The 24260-nt window shown below is 46.2% G+C and overlaps 1 protein-coding gene across 29 annotated transcripts in view; it reads right to left on the minus strand.

The window, feature by feature from the left end:
* Gramd1b (GRAM domain containing 1B) overlaps window positions 1-24260 on the minus strand; it is a 240382-nt gene that overhangs the window by 83923 nt on the left and 132199 nt on the right. The window contains exons 1-2 of one of the 29 annotated variants that reach the window (XM_030244312.1): window positions 15174-15335; window positions 14525-14568 (exon numbers count right to left, since the gene is read on the minus strand). The exons of 24 other annotated variants lie outside the window; for them this stretch is intronic. Coding sequence is in view for 1 of the 5 variants with exons in the window: in XM_030244304.1 (XP_030100164.1) it covers window positions 14493-14587 (95 nt within the window). In the remaining 4 variants the exon portion in view is untranslated. 4 more of the 29 variants (XM_006510249.4, XM_006510252.4, XM_006510248.4 and 1 more) reach the window with 4 other exon arrangements.

The following is a 24260-nucleotide window of genomic DNA, read 5'->3' on the forward strand; positions in this document are numbered from 1 at the left end:
CCGCTTCTCTGGCTGTACCTCTCGGACCTTCCTGGCCTTCCCCCTATTATCCATTATCTGGGTCAGTAATGTGAATGGGTGGAAGAGAACAAAGAGGAGATTAATTATGAAATAGCAACCTTCAGCTGACCCATAATAAGCCTTTCCACTAAAACTGGCCCGGAACACTCTAAAGCCATGCCTGAGCTAAAAACAAATCACCCAAGCTCGACTTTCTAAGGTAACGCTCTTATCGAACCCAGGCATGCAATCCCACTGTAGACTGTCATGGGGCATGCACCACTATGACCCACTGCCCTCCTTCTATTGGGTACCCCCAGGAAGGCAGGGAACGGGCATTTCCTCCCACTCAGTGTAATGCTGCCCTGAATAGGAGGCCTTTTAGTGGGAGGGGGCTTGTTAGTAAGTACTTCCTCAATATGACTTTAAACTAACGCCGGAATCATTGATGTGTCCCTCTGGCATTTGACTAACACGGAAGAAACACTCTCTAGGACCCTGATCTAGGGTCCCTTTCAGGGATATGATAGCCAAAGACCCATGACTGGTAGAATTCCTTTCCACCCACAGCCCCATGCCAGGTGATGTCCAAATGCCACCAGAACTTCTGAAAACATCGCTTATTGTGTTTTTAAGGATCCTTGGGCCTGTATCCAGGCCATACACTCAGCACAGGAATGGATGAGGTATACCAGATTCCCAAGGTACACTGAATTTCCTTCATGGCTTGGTAAGGTGATCCGAATTCCCACGATCCAGCCTCCAGGCTAATGTCCTCTATATAGATGTAAATCTTCTCATTGGTCCTATTTTTCCAATCATGGGGACACTACAATACCAGACCAGAGGACCCCAAACATACTCTCTAGAAACACATCTCTGGAAAAGTTAAAGTTCTTTGGTCTTTGGCCATCGGCTACTTCGGGAAAATCCATAGAAACCCTCTTTTACAGCTAAGTACAAGAGTCCGTGGAGGGCCTGTGGTGGCAGCTGGAGAGCTAGGTGTGGTAGGTGCACACTTGTGACTGTGTATGCACACACTGAGGTATTTGCCAGGGTTGTGTCTCAGACAGTACAACTGAGCAATAACAAGGGTAGGATCTTGGTATCCCTGATGCCAAGCAGCCAGGAAGATGCAACTTTAGGATATAAATATAACCAAGTCAAACTTCAAGCCCAATCCCTATGCATGCTTCTAAAAAAAAAAAAAAAGTCCCAGGGCAAGGAAATGGCTCCATGGAGACAGAAACAAAGAACCTTCTGCCCAAGCAGAAGGACCTCTAGAACAGATGTTCATATTGGAATCCATGCGCTGGGGTGGTGGGCATAGGGGGATGGAGGCAAGCAGCTCCCTGAGTTTGCTGGCCAGATCACCAATCAGTGAACTTCAGGCCCAATGAGAGGGACTGCTTCAAAAACTGCAGCAGATAATGACAGAGGAAGACCCTGGACATATGGTTTCAGAATTCTAGAAAAGCATGCAAGAACGCAAATGCATGCATACACACACAAATACACATCTTTTCTCTCAGATGTGCTGGCTTAAAAGAGCTCATTTAGGCCAAGACATAAAATAAAGCCAATAAGGATAAAAAGTCTAAGCAAAGGCAATCTCTTCATTACTGAGAATGCTAAGTGCCAGTGTGTGTGTGTGTGTGTGTGTGTGTGTGTGTGTGTGTGTGTGTGTAAGAGAGAGAGAGAGAGAGAGAGAGGGAGAGAGAGAGAGAGAGAGGAGCCCAGTGGGATGGGTGACAGTCGCCCCATGGATTCCCATTGCTTGTGGATCATGGAATTTTCCTTCTGCTCTAGAAACCAATGCTGTGCTTTTCAGTCCATAAAGAATCCAAACACTGCTGACAAGACATGGAACACGGCACATCCCTGATATAAATTAATCATGGAGACCTTGAGAGATAGATAAGTGCCCATCTTGTGGACTTACCTGCATTTTCTTCTCACAGACAACACTGTGTACTCTGAGAACAGTTCCCTCCCTGGGAAATGGAGCACTCTGGTACAAGTTCTAAGAAGGAGCACGTACCTTCCCCAGATGCCTCCTGTCTCTCCACAGGCTGGCTGCCCCACAACATTCATGTTTCAGGAAGGGCATAAATTATTTTAGAGAAGACTAGGCTCTGTAGACTCCCTTATCTTGCAAGAGGAACACACAGACTAGAAAACTGAAAGCCAAAAGAAAATTACTTTAAAATGCCTGTGGTACTGGCAAAACCCAAAAAGTTAGGAATATGTAAAGTTCAAACATTTAGTGATGGCAGAAACGAAAGATCCTGGCCTTCAATTTTCATGGCCTCAATGCACAGAGAGAAACTGGAAAAGCCCATTAGGAGTGAGGTTTCCCTGCTTGGCTTCACCTCACCTTCCTGGTACAGCAGGTGCCCCCTGGGCCCCTGTTTGGCCACATCTCACCCTAATGATGCCTTTCTTAGGATTCACAGAAGTCCTAAACCTTGACCTGCAACAAAGGATGACGACGACCACAACAACAGCAACAACAAAAGGTCTTCAAAGTGATCCTATCAACTCATCTCTCATATGCACACATGAACGCATGCACACACACACACACACACACACACACCCTGCCAAAGAAAAGAACTATACACTTAAAACGACCAACTTCTAGTCATTAAAAGGGACATTGGGGAAAGGAGGACACAAATGTTTTTCCAGGAGAAAAATTCATGCAACAAATACAGAGAAAAGGACTGTTTGAACATTTACTAAAAATTCCCCCCAAATCCATGAGGAATAAACATAAGAGAAATAGGCAAAAAGTTGGAATGCAGCTTTCAGAAGAGAAAATAATAAACATATGAACAGGTCGTTTCCCTTACAAGGATTTGGGAAAATATAAATTCGGAACATTAACATAGTGTTACTTCAGACCCAACTGACAGGTCAAATTTTATTTTTATTTATTTTATTTGTTTGTTTGCTTGCTTGGTTATTTGTTTATTTATTTTAAGACAGGGTCTCACTATGTCGCTCTGGCTGTCCTGGAACCCATTTGGTAGCCCACGCAGACCTCAAACTCATAGAGATTACCCTGCCTCTGCCTCCTGAGTGCTGGGATTAAAATGTATGTCACTGGCCCTGGCTGGCCAAAATTTTGACACCAAACAATATCAAGTATTGAGAAAGAGCTAGTGGAAGGGCATATTGACTCAACTCCTAAATGACAGGAAAGGGTTGAACAAGTGTATCCCTATCCCATAAATACTATGGGTCAGTTTACTACACTGACATAGGTAAATTATGTGAGGGTAAATACACGGCATGTAATAATGAACACCTTGCCTGATAAGTATTTTCAAACAGAACGCTATACAGCATTGGAGATGCACAGTACTATAGTACACAACAGAGCGGATAAACCTCAGAAAAAAAATACTGAACCAGAAAGGAAGTCAATGAAGATCTTTATACGTTCGTCTGTAAACATACAAAAAATACATAAAACTCATATCCGCACAATAAAAAACTAATCTTAAACCTTGATGTTGAAGAAAGGAACAAGCAACAAAGAGAACAGCAAATCCTCTACAAAGTTGGTCAAGAGAATAGCAAGTCCTCCACAAAGGTGGTCAAGAGAATAGCAAGTCCTCCACAAAGGTGGTCAAGAGAATAGCAAGTTCTTCACAAAGGTGGTTAAGAGAATGATGTGAGAACAGCAAGTCCTTCATAAAGTTGATCAACAGAATGATGCTAGTGGATACAATGTCACTTACTCCTCTTTATGCTTTATGCCTAATTTGCATTTTGTCCTTTTTTCTCCCCAAATCAGACTGTGACAATGAGACGTGTTTTTTCCTGTTTGTCATTGAGTATTTTAAATTCTCTCTTTTAAATATCCTCTTGTATTTATGTCTCTGTAAATACCCTACTTGATGCTTAGGATAACAGAGTAAACAGAGGCCACTGCCAAATCCATCTTCTCTGATATGGGACGAGGTCTAACCATGACAGTGTTTTTATATTATTCATTTTTCAATACTTGTTTGGGGCTGTGGCTCACAGATACCCATTGGATCAAAGTACAGTTGGTTTGTGTTATGCTAAGTTTCCTGGGGTGATTCTTTTAAACTTTACTGAGTTAAAAAGTTTATTTCACCTCCCTTGATTTTTTTTTTTTTTTTTGGATTTGTTTTGGTTTTGGTTTTTGGTTTTTTTTGTTGTTGTTGTTTTGTTTTGTTTTGTTTTGGTTTTTGGTTTTTTGGGGGATTTTTTTGGTCTTGGCCTCCTTCAAATCCCTGGCACTGTTTACTGTCTTACCCTAGAAAAACAATGACTGGAGTTTCTTGCCTCATTCAAAGTAGGGACTGTAAAGGTAACAGAGGTCACCATTCAACTGAAACAGATGACCTCTGCACACCCAAGACTCTTGGCCAAAGCAAGTCCAGAAACTGTAAACTCAAAAGTCAGGGTCCACACAAGGATTTGGCCAAGGAGAATAACTCAAGGGAGAATTCAGAACTTCTGACTTCACCTCCCTCCCCGTGGGGGTTCTGCACCAAAAGCACAGGCTTGGGCCTCCTCCCGACCTTGCTAAGTCACTCCAAGCGAATAGCTCTGTATCTGGAGCAGAAAATGGATGGCCAGATCCCTGAGGCTCTCCTTGTATCTCTGAGTTCTCGGACTCTGGCCACAGTTCCTCTACCCATTCCTTCCCTGGGGCAGCAGAGCTAGCTAGCTGTAGCAGCATCGCAGTCGGAGCGGCATGCCTCTAGTTGCTGGCAAAACTGGGGCAGAGCGGTGCTGCAGTCACACGCTGGGGAATCAAAGCTCCAAGCTCAGGCAGGAGAGTCATCAGGCACCCGAGAGTGTTATATTTAAGGAGCTTTTTTTTTTTTTTTTTTTTGGAGGTCAGGAAGCAAGCAAGAGAGGCGCTTTGGGGGGAGGGCGCAGCCTCCCAAACACTCCACTGCAACAACAAGCCTCCTCATCACCCCCTAGCCAGAATCCTCTTCCAAACTCCAAATTGCAGTCAATAGAGGCTGTGTGAGGGGCCGGCAGATGGCCAGAGCAGCACTGATCAGGTGCTCCCTGCCACTTCCCTGTCCCTCCCCTTCCCTCCTCCTCCCTGCCTCAGCACTCACCACTCCCCACCCTCTGCCACTATTAGTCACCGGCTCTGGGGTGACAGTGTGGGCTGTAGGCATTGGCCTTGCCTTATGGTCTGTCCATCTGTGTCAGCTCCCAGCCTGGAGCCTCCGGAGCACCCCCTTGTCCTTAGTACCCTTGGTGCACACCACAGCCCTCTAGCCCCACCACTCAGGGAGTGGGTGCCTTGCAGGAGGCTAGGAGAGGTTGATAGACATATGGGCAAAGTAAGTCAGGCTTTTTATGTCTGTGTTTCCTTCTGCCTCTGTGACCCTAAGGAATCACATAAGGTCTTGAAGTTGAATTTTTTTTCAGAAAAAGGACAAAATCACTTCCATCTCTGCTCCCCCTTCCACAATCTGTTAATCCAGAATGCTCCTTCAGGCAACAACAGCAGGATCGGAGCCAAAACCAGACTCCAATCAACTCTAGCTTCCATCCTGCCCCCAGGAAAGGGAAAACAGGGCCGGGCTGCCAAGGGCAGGCAATACACCACTCCAGAATATTAAGTGGAGACCACATACTTAGTGTCTTATGAACCTCATGGTGACCCAGGAAAGAGTCTTAAATATTAAACAGTTAAACAGGAAAGGGTTAACTTAACATTTGTTAACGGAAGAAACCAGAGTTTGGTGATGTCCAGTTCTTTTCATAACATCACCAGCTACCACTCACTCCTGGATGAGTGGTACATCATGCCCTCTGCCTCACAGGTCCAGCATCCAGGACTCTACCAAACTTGGATACAACATTCCCAGAAAAGGCTGCCTGTTTACAGAACATGCTCAGACTTCACTCCCTCAAACAATGAAACACAACAGCCATTTACCTAATGTTTACATTGCACTAGGCACTATAAGTAGCCTAGATATGACTTAATATGAATACATGTTATATACAAGCAAGTCACTTTACACAAGAGACTTGGACCCTGGTAGATTTTAGAAGCAGGGTAGCTAACATGGGACTAGGCTCCTGAGCAAGTTCAAGAAAAGCAGTTGTGAAAGTTTAAATGAGAAGGGCCGCTCTAGGCTCATGGATTTGAACATTTGGTCCCCAGTTGGTGAGACCGTTTGGGAAGGATTAGGGGGTGTGGCCTTGTTAGAAGAGGTGTGTCATCGGGGTGGACTTTGAGCTTTTAAAACCCTACACCATTCCCAGTTAGCTCTTCTTCTCTGTCCTTTCTTTCTGCTTCATACTTGCAGATCAGAAGTAAAAGATCTCAGTTGCTGCTCCAGCACCCTGCCTGCCTGCCTGCCTGCCTGCCTGCCTGCCTGCCTGCCTGCCTCCCTGCCTGCCTGCCTGCCTCCCTGCCTGCCTGCCTGCCTGCCTGCCTGCCTGCCTGCCTGCCTCCCTGCCTGCCTGCCTGCCTCCCTGCCTGCCTCCCTGCCTCCCTGCCTGCCTGCCTGCCTCCCTGCCTGCCTGCCTGCCTGTGGCCATGTTCCCCTTCACGATGATCATAGACTTTAACCCTTTGGAAATGTAAGCAAGCTCCTAATAAACTCTTTTATTTATTAGTTGTTTTGGTCATGGTGTCTCTTCACAGAAGTAGAAAAATAACTAAGACAGTGGTCATTGGTAAAAATGGGAAAAGCTAAACGATAAAGGGATACCTAGGACCACAGGACCTCTGCCCTCTCTAGCTTAGGACCCTCCATTGCCCACAGAGATGATCAGCTACAGTCATGATGGCTGAGAACCCAGCTAAACTTCTCTTTCTTTTCCCTGCTCTTGACATACCTGGTGTTTTGTTTTGTTTGCTTTAGTTTTGGTTTTTTTTTTTAAGACAAGGAAGACATTACTCTGTAGCCCAGGCTGGTCTTGAGGTTATCTTCCTACCTCTGCTTCCTGAGTACTGAGATTAAAAGGGTAAGGGTGACACCCAGCTAGGTAGTCTCCTTCCAAAGAAATTGGCTTGATGGACACAAGAATGTCCCTGGTTCTCTCAGAGGAACTCTCAAAGAGGACGGCCTTCACACCACGCCTAAGAAGATCCATCCCACCTTCTCATCCCCTTCCAAAACCACTCCCACTTCCCGAAGGCCCACCTGTTGCCTCAAGATTGGTTTATCTGCATGCCAAACACATCCCCATGTCTTGTCTCAGAAGAACTCTTCTCCCCACAGACAGAAGGGCAGCTCCAAGAAGGCTGAAGCCTGATCATCAGACTAACCACAGAAACCCTACCCCACCACCAAAGAAAGAGACAATGGCCTCCCTTCAGCATTGTAACTATACACACAGCAGAGACACAAGTGTCGCATGCCAGAAGGAAGGACCGGGCAGGTTTCTAATGGCCCTGCTGCTCCTCTAGGCTCCAGGTGAATCACGGATAGAAGTCAGTCAGGGCCTCACAGACTCTGATTCCCTGGGGAGGGAACACCTATCCACCCACCCACAGCAGCTGCTTCTTGCTCTCCTACCCATGTGAGGAGTTCTCCTTTTTAATTAAGCTACATGAGTACTGCCATGGGGGTCAGGGGAGGTGGGAGGGCAAGAATGGCAAGAATGGCAGATGAATTGAGTGTTGCTCATTTCCACAGTCAAAGTCTCCTGGCCAAGGAGATAGCGAAAAAATCTCTTGTTGGCAAAGAAGTGGCGTATTCCTAAAACCATCCTTGAGGAGGCACGTTCTCAACTGACCCTGTTATGGAATACAATGAAGCGGGCAGGCACCTGTGGGACCCATGCCAAGGGATGCTCCCTGTGTAATTACGCATTAACAGATCTGGTACAAAGGGGCTTCCTGGGGGAAGGGAGAGGAGTGAGGACCTGGAGAAAGGGGCAGGAACTGATGAATGGACATGTAGACAGGCAGACAGACAGGAGCAGAGCCATGAGGTTAGAGAAGAGGAGACCACAGAGAAGGAAAGAAGAGGATGAGAGAGAAGGTGATAAAGGTGGGAGAGAGGGTGGGAGCAAGGGGAAGAGAGAGAGAGCTGGGATGGCGGGCAGTCCTTTTATATCCAGCCCACACCTGGCATATGATGACCTTAAATTGTTGCTAGGTCTCTGGGAGGAGCCTGATGGAACTGCCTGTAAGCTAACAGACCCCAGACTCGCCTTAGTTCCAGGTGAATATACCATGGTTTAGCAACCGGATTCTAGAATCAGACTTCAATCTAAATCCACACCTCACAGCCGTGCCCTTAAGGAAGTTTGCTTATTTCTCTAAGCCTCAGACCCATCACTTACTACTCAAAAGGGCAATGACAGCAGCAGAGGCACCAGGCAGTCAGAAGTTTATAACGTACATGAAGCAAGTGAGTGATGAACGCATTCTAACCTCCAAGGAGATTTCTACCCAGCGTCTACAGATCCACCATCATGTACTAGAAGAGTCAACTGCTCCTGCTCTACTTCTTGCACACGTCTCTACCTTTTCCAAGTTTTTCCTATTACACTATTGTTACGGACCTGTATTGCCTTAAACAATACAAGAGATCAACTATTTACAAAGCATTCCCACGGAATTAAGTATTTACCAGGAACCTAGATATCGTTGTGTCTTTTCTGTGTGTGGCATTTTTTAAGTCCATATTCAACTGAACAGACACTATACTCATGACCCAGGCTCAGTGTAACATTGAAAAGACAGGCCCAATGGCCTCATTGGACTTTAACTTTAAAAAGGATAAGACATTAACCAAATAACAGAGTTTAAAACAATAGTTCCCAGGGAGAGGCCTATCTAATCAAGATATCTCACTTCTGGCTTTCAAAGTGAACACGGTTTGTAAACATTTCGCTCACTTATCAGCTGACAAGTCATGGTGGGAGGCTCAGCTACCCTACACAGAGTCAGCTTGTGACAATTATTTCTTGATTGGTCTGGACTTTATTTGAGAGCACTGGCCCAAAAATGGTACCCAGTATTTGATGTCATCCTTTACTGAGATAGGCACTTCCTACTTGCATGGCAGGTCCAAAACTGTGCTGCTAATGTGTACTGCTGCCATCACTGCCAAGATATACATACAAGCTTCTTGGGGTAGAGCGGGCTGCACTGAATGAGTATGGATTTTGACTTACTTTCTACCTTCAGGATATTTTCTTATTTTGCACAGGATTGAGAAGGCAGCAGTGGTGTGTGTTGGGGGCTGTGAGAATCACCTAAGGGTTCTGATACTAGATACAGTCTTTCAACACCCCAAAAGACATCAGACCAGCCTACTACAAGGAATTTAATAGTTCTACTTCCTTTGTCTTGTGGTTAGCACTCATAATAAATGAACCTATAGCCTCTTATATTATGCCACTGGTCATATTTGATGACTCAGGGGCACCCAGAGGCTGGTATGAATCATGATATAGGTTTGGCTTGGTTTGGCTTGGTTTGAGACAGGGTCTGCCCTGTCATCTTCAAATTCAGAAATCCTCCTGCCTTTGCCTTCCAAGTGCTGGGATTAAAGGCATCCACCCTATATCTGGTCCCCATGATGAAGGATGTGCATGGATCCATGGTGAGCTTGGGAATAGTTAGAGCAACACAGTAAATTTCAAAAGGATCAATATATTTAATTATTTAATTTTCAACAGGACCTCCTTTTTAATTTCATGTTAAATTGTTTTTTTAAATATAAGTAGGAACAGTGGTCATTTTATGGAAGTGGTCATTTAGTATGGTTTCCCTTCTTGGATTTAAAAAAAAAAATTTGGAAATGTCTCCCTCTGGAAAAAGGGCACTGTGATTCCGAGGCTTCGTGATCAGCTACAGGTGACTTGAGAATTGAGATGGGGGTCTTCTGAAGGTCTCTGTCCTTCAATGTCATGTGGGTCACAGAGGTTACCAATGAGACGTGAATGCTTTAAGAATGCCTTGGAGATATGTTGATGACACCCAAGTTTCTATGGGCATCTACAACCACTCCCTTGACCTCAGACACAGATTTCCATTGTTCCTGGATAGCTTAACCTAGATGGCTCATGGCACTCAAATTGTCTCACTCCAGGTCTACGCCTCCTGACTCCAACCTGATGTGATACCTCAATGGAAGGCAGCATCATTATCAAGTCACTCACTGAGAGATGGAGACCTCACCTTAGATTCCTTCCCTCTCAGCTCCCATTTAATTAGACTGTAAGTCCAATCAGTCCTACGTCCAAACTATGGCTAAAGTTTCTCTTCTACCACCATTTGTTACCCATCAGTTCTCCTCTTTCTATCTGCTGCTGCACTCTCTCCAACTTGGTCTTTACCTTTAATCTACCAAACATTATTGAGTAGTAGATCTTTTCCTGTGGAAAACAAAAGATGTCAGAGCATCTGTAAACTTAAAAGCAAGCAAACAAACAAAAGCATAAAAACTCAATGGGCAATGGGAGTGCACACCTTTAATACCAGCATTCAATAGGCACAGGCAGGTGGACCTCTATGAGTTTAAGGTCAACCTGCTCTACAGAGTGAGTTCCAGGACAGCCAGGGCTGCACAGAGAAACCCTATCTCAATATACAAAAACAAATAAACAAACAAACACCATAAATCTCAGTGCTCAAGGAGTTCCTGACCTAATACAGAAAGACCAACATGTTAAAAAATAAAATAAAATAAAATAAAAATAAAAATAAAATAAAATGTGCCAGGCATGATGGTTCATGCCTTTAATCCTAGCAATGGATAAACTGAGGCAGGGAGATTATTTTGAATTTAAGGCTAGTCTGAGTTTCAGGATATCCTGGGCTAACCTATGAAACCCTGCCTCAAAAGAACAGTTTATTGATATGTAAATATAATATAAAAATCTGGAGCAAAATAAGGAAACTCTCCTGTCTGTCTACCAGGGAGTGGGAGGGTCTTGCTCCTAAGCAGGTCTGATGATAGCTTAGAGTTCTTATCCCCAGCATTTTTGACTATCTCAGTATCTTATGAGGCTCTCAGAACATTTCTATTCTGTGCTTGTATTTCTCATTTTGTCTTTGGCCTTGACTTCTTTTCTTTTTTTAAAGATTTATTTATTATTATATGTGAGTACACTGTAGCTGTCTTCAGACACTCCAGAAGAGGGAGTCAGATCTCGTTACGGATGGTTGTGAGCCACCATGTGGTTGCTGGGATTTGAACTCTGGACCTTCGGAAGAGCAGTCGGGTGCTCTTACCCACTGAGCCATCTCACCAGCCCTTGGCCTTGACTTCTACCCACTAGCTAAATCCCAAGCACGGAGACACCTGCTTGCAGTCTCCCTCTGCTGTTGAGAAGGTCTCCATGAGCAGCTGCCATCAGTGACCATCCACCCAAACCCAGCAATGTCCTTGAATCTCCAAGGCAGCTCTATGGTGTGGATGTCCTTATTGACAAAGAAACAGACCAGCAGAGGCCAAGGTAACTCACTCAAGCTCACAGAGAGAGAGGATGGGCATGCTAGAATCTGAACTCAGAATCGTGTACCTCCAGTCACAGCTATCCCATTGCCCACCGTCTCACTTTCCTGACCACCTCCTTCCCAGCCTGCCCAATCAGAAAGTACTTCTGTGTTCCCCAGGGGTAGCCATTCCTCTTCTGGCCCTCATTGCCTTGTTTTTTGTTTTGTTTAGGTTTTGGTTTTGTTTATTGTTGTTGCTGTTGTTTCAGCTTTTACAACAGGGTTTCTCTATTATGTAGGTCTGGCTGTTCTGGAATTCTCTGTATAGACCAGACCAGCCTCAAACTCACAGAGATCCACCTGCCTCTGCTTCCCCAAGTACTGAGGTTGAAAGCGTGCACCAATATGCCCAGCTGACTGTCATTATCTTGAGCTGCCATAACCTGTTTGCTTACCTGACTTCCCCCAAAGCTGGTGAGCGCCCACCCACATGGCACGTGCTATTCTTCTCTGAGCCCCCATACCTGGCTCTGCTGCCCCATCAATGGCATTTACTACACCTCCACTGAACGAAGGATTCATAAATGCTTCTAGTGTCTGTTCTCAAGAGATCAAAAACTGTCTGAATGCAAGCTATCCTTCATATACCTTCGCAGATTAAAACCTGAGATACCTCAATCTTAAACTGGAACCTTGAAGAAACAAAACGGGCAGTGTCGTGAAAATAGAATCTCAGAATCCAGACTCCCGGAAGTGAAGCCACGCCTCCAAGCCCTCCTCCAGGAAATGAATGGAATCAGATAAGGATGCTGTCATCAGGACTGACCACACCTCCTCAAAAAAGGCTATTTCTTTCTGTAGCAACATAGTTCAGTGTGTTAGGGCTGGGGGAATATGTGAAAACAGCAACTCAGAAATAAAGCAGGGCGGGCTAAGGTAAGAGGGGGCATTTACATGTATTTAGACCTGTGAATCACAATATGAATTTTTACTCAGCTATTCGCGGGCTTTTTACATTCTCATGGGTCCAGGGCATCCAGCCATAACATAGTCTCTTTGAATCTGGGCTTCGGGCTTTCTACCTGGCCTATACAACCAACCTCTTTATGAAAGCATCTTGAATCAGCTCAAGATGCCTCAGCTTCGAGTTATAAGCTTTCTGCAGAACTGATGGAAACCACAGGTGACATCGTCATCAAACCACTCTGTGTCAAGTTCTGCCTAAGAGTGCAGGAGGTTCATGGGCCTTGGACTATAAAGCCAATTCATGGCTTGGTGATTCACGAGCCAAGATGGAAGATGCCTGAGATAACTGTTCAAAGAGCTTGGATCGGAGAGGGTTAAAGAAGTCCTAGGATTGAATACTCTCAGTTCCAGCAACTTTGTGGTCCAGAACCTGAGAGCAAACGCTAACCTCAGGAATGATCCAACTGGAGTTCTGCTTCTACAGCAGTGACCGGAGATGACCTGAGACCTAGCCTAAGGTATAGAATGGCCTAAGGAGAACAGGGCTGTGTAGGCTTCCACCCCCACATGCAAATACAGACACAACATGACCACATCTCTCCGAACTCACTCCAGAACTCCCCAGTGCCCCCAAGGCCACGCCTTGCCTAGACTTTACCCTACTATCATGCCATAAAGCTGGCAGGTGGGTGACAAACCACTTACAGGTTCAAGAGCTAGATCACTGGCTCAGCATCACCCAAGTCAGGGACAGCAGCATCCCAACCAGACAGCACACTGCATACAGCAAACACTTTTGGATCCAAACACAGCCCAGATGCCTGCCCCCATAACAGCCAATGCACAGCACCCTGCGGCATCCCATATATTGGTTGGTTATTTAAGTATTCGTGAAAGTACGAAGGCAGGGACGCAGTCCTGGGTAATCTGTTCTCATTTGAGTTCTTTCCCTTGCTCTTCCTCAAGTGTGCGTCAGATCTCATCTGATGTAAACCACAGATAAATGTCATTCTCCCCTTCGTATAGGCTAAAAGGTGAAAGCTCAGAGAGGTTAAGTAACTTCCTTCCGATCACACAGCACAGAGGAATGGAAGAATCACTCAAGTCGATGATTCCAAGAGAACCTGCCCAGACAGTTCTGCTTGCATCAGCCTGGCTGATTGGGCCTCCTTTCTCACACTCTCTTCCATTCACATCACAGGGAACCCAACCTGCTCCAGAAGTCTGAGCCTCTTCGAGTCTTCCACCTCTGTGAGAATGGAGACTCGGCCATCTGGCCAAACAGCAAGGCCCCCAGTAAAGGCCAAACTACAGGTGTCTCCTTGTACACAGGACAGGGGTTGGGGAGGAGCTGTTGAGACTTGCCTCCTCCAGTTACTACCAATGGCTCAGGCTCCTTGTTTGGAAAAATACACAGAAAAGCAAAATTCTAATTGCCAGCAGCGTCCAGAATAAGAACAGTATTCAACATCGCCCTCTAGTGTGTCCAAGGCCATAGGTACAGCACCCAGCCACCTTTACTCCTCAGAGACTCAAACCGGCCAGACATTGGAGCTCCTAGGAGCTCGGGGAGGGACATCGCCTGTCACTCAGGCACCAAGGCCTCACCAGCTCCAAGGCCAATGTCGGCTGCAGGATGAGCTGTCTCCACTCCTAAGGCTGCTCAGTCCACAACCTCCCACCTAGCCGGTACACAGCAGCAAGGGAAAGAACACAGAAGTTGAGAGACAGCGTTAGGATGAGCCCATGGAGCAGGAGAATCGGGAAGAGGCAGAGGAGGAAGACAGAGAACAGGGGAGCCAAAAGCAGGTAGGATGAAGATAAACAGAAAGCTGAGCAATAGCTAAAGAAAAAGACAGAAATGGAAAGTGAGTCCAGGCAAATGCCCTCGGCGTGACCACGTTCCTATTCTCCTCCAGCCACAGGCTCAGATATGCGGATAAGAGGTGGCCGGTGTGCTGTGTAGCACAAGACACACCCTCCCATCTCCTGAGGTCATTTCCCTCTCCTGACACAGCCCTGACTGCTCCTGAGTGCTGGGCTGAGGGAGAGGAGGGGAGAAAAAGTGAACCAAAGGCGGAACTCGCAGAGCGAAACCACTTACGCACAGTGCGGCCGGCAGCATTTCCATCCTACCTTTGCCGTCGCCACGTCGGCCGGATCCATGACCCCGGCTTGGCCTGGGGAGCAGAGCACCATCCAGGGAGAAAAGGCAGAGTCACAAATGTCCACCCAGAAAGAGGACACCACCCCCTCTGGAAGGAAGGCCAGGAGAATGAGACCTGCTTCCACTCTCCAGAGGGGTCCCCTGGTACCTCCTCAGTTGGTAATGGAGGAAAACATCCGGGGGTTCCCAGCCAGTTAGGGAAGCGGGCGGTCAATATCCCCACAAATACCCATGAGGCCCAGTCAGTCCATCTCCCCTCCCCTCGTACTTGGTCTCAGAAGGGCAGTGTGGGTCTCCCCAGGCTCCCCCTGCTGGGGGGAGAGGATGCAGAGTGGATGCCCTGCCCCATCACTGCCCCATCACTGCCCCATCACTGGTAGGTACCCAGAGATGAGGACAAGGCGCACATGTGGACAGAGGCTGCTGGAAGGTGCTGAACCAGTGCTGGGTCACAAGGCAAGGCGAAGGTTTGGGTTGGAGGGGGCAGGTGTTAAGGTGCAGGCACTCAGATGGAAGCAGGGGTAGGTTCTGTGCGAGGAGGAGCTGGAGGCACCGCGCTGAGTGGCACAGCAAAGTGGAGAAGGCGAAGGGAAAGGGACTCCCCGTAAAGCCACTCACCTTGCAATAACATTCAGACTGACTGAGGCCTACACAGAAGCCAGGGGCGGGCCGTTCCCACACCCCCAACTCCACTCCCAGAGACTCACAGCCTCTGTCTAAAGGTGCATGAGAGAGCAGCAGGCAGCCAAGCTGGATCCGCAAAGGCCCCTAGCTCCGTTGGAGCAGCCTGATTGGCGGAGCAGGATGACTTCATCCAGCCCCATTCATCACTCTAGGTTTTCTGCCCGGCAGGGACAGTCAGCTCAGCTTGCAGCAACTACAGCTTCCTCTCTGGCCCTTAAAGCAGGCAGCTTGGGAGAGCCTCTATCCGTCAGAGGGCCACTGAGAGAAGGGAACTGGCCAGAGTACTCTCGGTCTCACGGAAAAGCAGAGCAGACCGCTCGCACTGCTAAGAAAGGAAAAAATAAAAAAAGCGCACTCAAAGCACCATGCCAGTATTCACTGTAAGCATCCTGTGTGCCGGAGCGGGCACCGATGGAAGACAGCAACACTCCTAAGAGAACACTCGGCAGAAGCTATAAGCTGCACTTCCCCCACAGAAAGTGAGGTGTGGCAAAACAGATCCAAGCCCTCAAGCATGCCTCATATCCTCCTCCGTGGTCATCTCCTCCCCATGAGTGAGGCCCACTTGGCCTGGTAAGGACAAGGCTTCCCTTGTGTCCAGCATTTTAAGCCCATAGAGAGTGATCAAAAAAATGGCAGCTTACAGATCCACTTTACAACTTACGGATCTAAGTCACAGAAGAAAAAAAAGAAAAAAATTAGGTCAGTGCAAGCCTGTCAGCCTCTAAAAGTCATTTCCACTCAGGCTTCTACTATATAAATCTACCAGGAAATCTGTTATCGGGCCAGGGAGATGGCTCAGTGACTACGGCCTTTGTTGCTAAACCTGAAGAACTGGGTTCAGTCCCCGGGACACACATGATGGAGCAAACTGACTTCTGATGGAGCAAGTTGTCTTCTGACTTCGACAATGAGCGCTGTGCTATGTGTGGGCAGGCACACACACACAAATAAATAAATGTCATTTTTAAGATACAATTACAACAACAACAACAACAAAACCCTATGATTCTTGGAGAAATGTCTTCAGTTCCAAACTCCTCCCTTCTTCCTGAGACCCTGCTCAAAATCCAGCCCCCAGACCATTTGTCCTTCCCCTCCCTCATTTCTCCTCATCCATATTACCTTACTCAGTTCAAGCCCAACCTCATAGCCTAACACAAAAACGTATGGCACCAGCATACACCAAAAACATCAGTAGACAAGGCAAATATGGCTGGCTGCAGACAGATCTGCTGCTTCTACCTGAAGGTGTGGTCATGCCTCCCCAATATTACCTGCACAATCAGGGAGATGGTGTCTATATGCTGGAGGAAATCTAACCCTATAAGGTCCTTGCTTAGCCCAGCCTGCTCAGGTGACAAACCTTCCTGACCCAGACTCACCATCAAGGGACACTTCTAAGTGTTCATATCCTTGCAATGGCATCCTGGCCTGCAGGTCCCTTAATGTCTTCTCTTCTGTCCCCTCCCCTGCAGGAGTCTCAGTAACACAACATGTCTGTAAGCCAGGTAACAAAGCAAGGCAATCTATGAGCCTTGAAGTCCTCTTTACTCCACACACAAGTCTCTTGGAATCCAATCTCAGCACTGCCTTTCTTTGGTCATGATTGTTTGATTCAATCACAGTGGATATAGCCCTTAAAGGATACAACTCTTTTGTTAACATTTTGAATTACTGCCACTTTTTTTCTAAACGAGAAAATGATCTTATTTTCTTCCTCAAAACATCACCACACAGACACTATACCCAGCGCGCATCAATGTACACGAGTCTGGCTTAACGACCAGAGCAATGAAACTGTCCACTCTCCGTTTTCACAGGGCTCCGGAATTTAAGTTGTGTCTCCAAATCCCATCATCTCCTTGAATACTCTATGATCCGTGACACCGAGATGATTAACCTGAGATCTGTAGCTGTGAAGTGACTTGTCTAAGGTCTCGCAGTGAGAAACTGAAAATTGAACTCAACCTTATATGATTGGATGCATATCTTCCTCCAGAAATCTATTCCCAGTTTCCCACCACTTCTCTGTATCTCCTCGGTCTCCTCCCAATTCCTGAAGACTTAGAAAATAGGAAATATCAGTTGAAACCAAGTGAGAGTCAGGGGATGTAGCTCTAGTTGGTGGAGTGCTTGCTTCCCATGCGTAAAGCCCTGGGTGCAATCCCTAGCAAATCATGAGCGGGACATGGTAATACATGCAACAACCCTAACACGTAAGAGCTGGAGACAAGAGGATCAAAACTTGAAGGTTATCCTCAGCTACATAGCAAGATCGGGGCCAGCCTGAGCTATATAACCCTGCAAATAACAACAAAGCAAATCCTAATTTAATGCCAAGAGATTGATTCATGCCTTTCATCCCAGTATTTAAGAGGCTGAGGAGATGATGGATGGATGGATGGATGGATGGATAGATAGATAGATAGATAGATAGATAGATAGATAGATAGATAGCTCAGCAGGTCAAGATTCTATCACAAAAGACCGATGAGTGAAGTTCAGTCCCCAAAAACCATCATGTAAGGAGGAAGCCAACTTCTGAAAATTATCCTCTGAGCTCCATGTGCACTGTCGCATGTGCACCAGCACTCATATATAAACATATCAAGCACATACATAGTGATAATGATATATGAAACATAATTTTTAGTTTAAAAATATACAAAATGGCAATTGATGCAATTTGCCTTTGAGATTTCTTTTTTCAAGATGGCCAATTATGAGATAAAACATTATCAAAAAATTAGGAGGGAGCTTGAGATCATCAAAAAGTTAGTGTGCACATTTAAAGAAGGGTCCTATGATGGCTAATCCTAGAACTCAAAGTTGGAGTCCAGACTGAGACGAATTCCCAGTGGAGACTGCTTTTTAGATTTAAAAAAAAGAATCAGCAATTCATTCATGTTCGCTTTAGGCAGGAAAGGAGACCAAGGTGCCTTGCCAACGCTTAATTCAACAATCCAAACTAAGATTAAGGCAAGGGAGAGATACAGGTCTTGGAGCCTGAAGATGCACTTTTCATCCCACCACAAACACCTGATACACGTGTTCTATGAGTTGAAAGTACCTGTTTTGTCTGTCTTACCTGAAATTGTGGGGAGCAGAAATGTTTCACATCTGAAAAGTATGTCAGATTTAGAGATATTTACATAGGTTTTCTCAGATGAACCGTTCTAATTCAAAATATTTTAAATGCTCCAAAATCCTCAACCAGTAATAGAATTTAGGTCGAGGAATAATAACAACAAATAATAATAACAAAACAAATTCTAATTTAATGCCAAGGAGATTGATTCATGCCTTTAATCCCAGTATTTAAGAGGCTGAGGCGATAGATAGATAGATAGATAGATAGATAGATAGATAGATAGATAGATAGATAGACAGATAGCTCACTCAGCAGGTAAAGGTTCTATCACATCTATTTCTGTAACTCTGATGAATTTTTTAATAAGTCCCATTCTATGATCATGGTTGAATCTACTGGGGGCGAGGGGGTAGGAAGAGGAGAGACCTTTCTCCTACTCAATGAGGGTACCCCCACTAGACTCCTTTACAAATCCAAGAGCATGGGGACTGTGCCACACCACAGATATCGCACTGTCCTCTTTACTCAGAAGCCTGACAAGTTCCCTCTGACTATCGTGTGGCCTTCAATCCTCTCTCTGTGCCTGGGCTGACAATCAAATGTGCAGACAGAAGGCAGAAAGCTGGTGCCTACCAAAGAGGACATTCTATTTCATCAAAATCGCACAGAGACCAATTCCTTGATAACTGGAGTCTGCCTAGTCTCTCCGATGACTCAATCCATCTACCTACTCAGTTCTTAAGGAACTATCACCAGGTAAGGAAGGTGGTATACACCTGTAATCCCTTGTGTACTCACAAGGCAGAGACAGGAGCAACTGCACACACTTTGAGCCTCGCTGATCTACATAGTGAGTTCCAGGCTAACTGGGGCTACTTGGCAAGCTCTGACTCAATAGATCAAACAACCAAAACCTGGCACACATCCCTGGAAGGTGAACTTGTGTCAGCAGTGTTGAGAGAGCATCAACAGAAGCCTAAGGCAGTTCAGGCCTTGAACCCACCAGCCTCAGACATAATGTAATTTGGTACAGAACAGACAACCTGCAATGGTTGGGGAGGTATATATTTCAGAGTACAAAGAATATTCTGAGAAAAAAAAAGAAACAAAAAAAACTATATATATATATATATATATATATAGGTCTTTTTTTTTTCAAGACAGAGTTCTCTGTATAGCCCTGGCTGTCCTAGAACTCACTTTGTAGCCCTGGCTGGCCTCGATCTCAGAAATCTGCCTGCCTCTGCCTCCCAAGTGCTAGGATTAAAAGCATGCACCACCACCGCCAGGCCAGAAAATGATATTTAAAAGGGTAGAAACAGCTGCTGCAGGGGCCATTGGATTCATACCTCTTCTACTTAGCAAAAAGGACGTGAGAGATTCCTTATGAAATAACCCTCCAGCCTATACGCTTGCTTTTGAAACTAGAGACCTGAGGCTCCCTGTTCTCCAACCCATTTCACTTCGCCTAATAAGTTAGCGAAGGGGCAAGAGAGAAACACTCCTTTACAATATTCTCTGTCTGGGGCAATTATTCATACTAATCACTCTACCTTAGGTAGCTGCTTAATCACTGCACTTAAGCACCAAGTTAAGGAGAGGAAGTGATAAAGACCCAGAAGGCTTTGAGAAGGTCAGGTTTTGACAGCCGAGTGGAAGGTGATGTGAGAAATCCAGTCTCCAACTCCCTGAGCACAGATCTGAGGCAGAACACTGCACCTGCTTCTGCTAGAAGAGCCTTCATGGCAGCAGCAGCAGCAGCAGCCGCTTGGGAGGTTGGACTACAAGGAAGCCAGTGTGGTTGTTTCAAACCCTGGTCAGAGAAACTTCCCCAGCACTGCATTCTGGGAGTTGTAGTTCTGAGCAGCAGGCATTTGGCAGCCATGTTTGCACTGCTTTCAGAGTATACAACTGCATTTTGATTTCTGTACCAAGATTATAAATCTACAATCAGATGTCTTTTCTAAAAAGGTCAAATCCCTTCTCTCTAGCTTCTGGGTGCTGTGGGAAACTGAAAAGAAGGCAATGAGACTGGGAAAGACTCACAGAACTGTAAGGAACTTGAAAAAATGAGGAGTCTTAGCTCTCTAGTAGACTCTCTGGTTATAAAAGATGGGTTCTTTGGAAGGACAAACAGGAAGAGAGCAAGGGCAGCAGGCGTTCCCTTGCAAGTGTATATCTGCATGAGTGACTTTCTCATCCTTTGCTTGTTAGCCATCAACCTTCAGCAAAGCACTGAGCATAAGGAAAGGCTGAGACTTAAATTCTAACTCAACCATTCACCTCTGTGTAACATTGGGTAAATTGCTTGGCCTGACTGTGTCCCCATTTCCTTATCTATAAGTCAGGGATGTTACAAAACTAAAGCATTTGTAAAGCCAGAAAACACTGTAAAGGGCTTGGATTCGTGTCTGGCAAAGAAATACTAAGTCAGAGTTTGTGTCTGTGTTCATTTGTTATTCAATGGTAGTCTTCCCCTTTGCCAAGCAACCCCTCACCCCAGGGTGTACATTCCAAGTCTCTCCCAGAATTCACCATAAGGGCAGGTACGCAGCAGGGAAACCCAGAGCTGTTGATGAGGCTAAACAGAGACATGAAAGCAGTGCAGCAAACAAAAGAGTCAATAGAATAAGACTAGGAGAAAGAATGTGTACCAAGGATGCTACCGGGGAACATCAATGACGCTAGACACTAAGAGAAAGCTGGACCTGGGCTCAAACAGAAGGCCACACACGGCACGGGTCTATATTCCCATCACTCAGAAGGCCGAGATGGAATGGCGTGAGTTCAAGGCCAGCCAGGAGTGTGGAGGTGGAGGCAGAAGGATAAGATATTAAAAGACATCCTTGGCTACATAGTGAGTCAGAAGCCAGCCTGGGCTACATGAGACGACACCCCCCCCCAAAAAAAAAAACCCTAACACCGTAATCTACAAGGCAATCAGAAACGTGGACCCGGTTGAGCATGAAGGGAAAAGGAGAGCAAGTGACTAAAGGCAGGGTGGGAATGACCACGGGAGGATAAGATGGAGCACCAGAGAGCTGGGGACAGAGAGATGCTGTCTTGGGAAAAGCCAGAGATGTGAGAACCACCCCTGCACAGGTCAGGTTCAAATCAGACTTGCAAAAGTGAGCTGCTCTCTGGAGAAGTGGGGGCTTAGAGTGGAAGAAGTTTAGATGAGGAAGGAACAAGGGTAGTAGGAAGGGGCACAGTAGGAGATAAGATAAAATGATTGGTTTTAGGACACCCCCTGCCCGCCATCTTCCTGTTTGCTGTAAATGGTTAGTGGTTCCTGGGCTATGTACCAGGCAGATATTAAGAAAACAGAAGCTGTATGCCTAGGCTAGCTAGGCACAGTTCTATTAAATTAATTCATGTTTAGAACAGGGTCACTGGAGGCTGAGATGTTCTGTTCCTCTGATGTTTAGAGGTCTATGACAACTCGCATCAGAAGCTGTTGTGAAACGCATTAACTGGAACACTCCTGAGCCTGGGCAGGCATTCATGAAGTTAAGATCGCAGCCTAGGGACCTGCATATTAATCAAGCTCTTCTTCGCAGTCTCAGACACATACAGGGCCAAGAACCACAGCCTTGGCGATACAACAGAACACTCGCTATCCAGAGGGTGTGGACACTAACCCACTCATGTACAGGAAGGGTTACAGCTTAGATTTGTAAGTATATTCTTATTTTGTACTTAAAATCTCTCCATCACCATACAAACGACACACTGCGATTTTAGTACAGAAGGGCACAGCCACCATGCATTGGTAACACATATCAAATATGGCTTTGCAACCATGCTGATGTGATCTCCCCGGCCCCACCCCACCTCCCCACCCCCACCCCACTCCCAATACAATAACTGCAGTGCTTAGACAGGGTAAGCTGCAGAGAGCTGCTCTGAGCTTCCACTGTAAATCAGTAACTGAGAAGAGGAGTCTGTCCTTCAATTCCCCATCTCAGCCTTGGAGACCAAAGCAGAGTAGGACCAGCCTGATGTTGGAGTCTCTGTCATGAGTCCAAGTTGTTTCCCACCTACACTCCTTCTTTATTGTAACTGGTAGGAGGATGAGACTTCTCCTAGCAGGAAGTAGAAAAGCTGGGGAATGAAACTTACCATCTATCCTGCCAGTTGTCCAAAGCTAGATCCCAATTATGGTGTCAGCAGAGAGAGGGTACTTTGTGCTGAGCTATAATTAACAACCCCCTTTCTCAGACGGAGAAGAAGTGCTGGAGTAGGAGAAACACAGTGCAGGTGATGGTTACACCTGCAGACAGTTCTGCTGACAGCTACAAAACCAGCCAGAGCTGCCAGCGAGGAGAGCGCTAAGCCAGGAATACTGAGATGGGTGGCAGAGGCAGCCACGAGCTTCTCTGCTATGCCTCCACGGCTCAAGTTCTGCTCTCTGTTATCCACAGTCCACATGTGCCGTCTTCCACAAGACCAAGTGCTCCCCCAAAGTGTGTGGGTCAGGTGAAGAAGGGACACGTGGTAGTAGGCAGTCACAGATCAAACCATTCCCATAATCACGGGAAGTCCAAAGATTAATAGCACTCTTCTATATGGGATAATGTCACCGAACCTCGTGATCATAAGACATTGCAAGTTACCGCAGAAAACCTTCTCTCAACTTAAAAAAAAGATAGAGATAAAGATAAAGAAAAAGAAAAAGAAAAAGAAAAAGAAAAAGAAAAAGAAAAAGCCTTAGTCATCCAATGGTTCAGACTCAATAGAAAATTTTCAGGACCTATTGGGTGCTAGGGGCTGAACTAAGCATTGACAATACACTAAAATCTGTGAACCCATCTCCACTCTCTAGAACTAATGCGGGAGAGAATGACTAATGAGAGAATGACTTGAGGTAAGTGCTTAATGCCAAGATAGAAAGTAAAACCAGATGTGGTGGCATACGCTTGTTAATTCCAGCACTTGGGGAGCTGAGGCAGGGGGATCACATTGAATTAAAGATCAGCCTGGGCTGCAGAGTGACACCCTGCCTCACACAAACAAACAGAGAAGAAAGTGAGGGGGATAAATTCACTAAAGGAAGAATTCTCTTTGGCCACCAGCACTGACATTGTCTGCTGAAGGCCTACTGTGTGCATGGTATAGCCTGTGCTGAGGAGAGACTCAGCCCAGCTCAACATCCATCAAACATGAGAAACCCTGAGCAAGGAATTGTCCGTAAATGGCTACATGGTGACAAGCATCTGTCTCCACTTCCCATGTGTGTCTCGTGGGTAGTAGGGGGAGGTGCAGAGACAGACAGACAGACAGAGACAGAGCATCAAGATCAAGTCAAAATCAATCTCTGCTCCCTACCTACTTTGAAATCCACTCAGCCTCTGACTACCTTCTTTTTTTCTCCTTTTCTCTCCTCACGATTTTGTCCCATTTTTCCTTTCTCCAACGCTAACCTTTGTTTCCACACCAAAGGAGAAAGGTGCCCCCTCTCCCAACGGCTTGCACAAGTCCCTATGTCCCCGGGAGCCATTGCAAAGGCTTTGTACTGAACTCTGGGTCAGCACTTGAACCTCTTCCTCCCAGCCAGCTTCCTCCTCTCCGCTTGTCACAGAGGCCAAGGTTCAGCGTGGTCTGCAAGGAGCTGTTGCAGCACAGCTCTGCCAAATGAGGGGCCTGCCTTAAGACAAGTGTCCTATATCTGGATGATACACACATCTCCGTGTCAACACCCAGTCCCAGAGACCGAGCACTCGGAACCCAGCACCTTTCTCTCAGGCCCTCCAAACTCTTTCCTGACTGACGTTCCATGGCAGAAACAAACGCTGCCATCTATCTGGCTACGTATGAAGAGCAGAGGGGGCCAAGTCACCTCTTAGGAATGACACAGTGAGGCACAAACTTTATCTCCCAGTCCCGACCTCATCAGCTGTCCACCTCAGCTTTTCCCTTCAGCCTCC

This window comes from Mus musculus, chromosome 9 (genome assembly GCF_000001635.26).
Source record: "Mus musculus strain C57BL/6J chromosome 9, GRCm38.p6 C57BL/6J".
In the NCBI taxonomy this organism is placed as follows: Eukaryota; Metazoa; Chordata; class Mammalia; order Rodentia; family Muridae; genus Mus; species Mus musculus.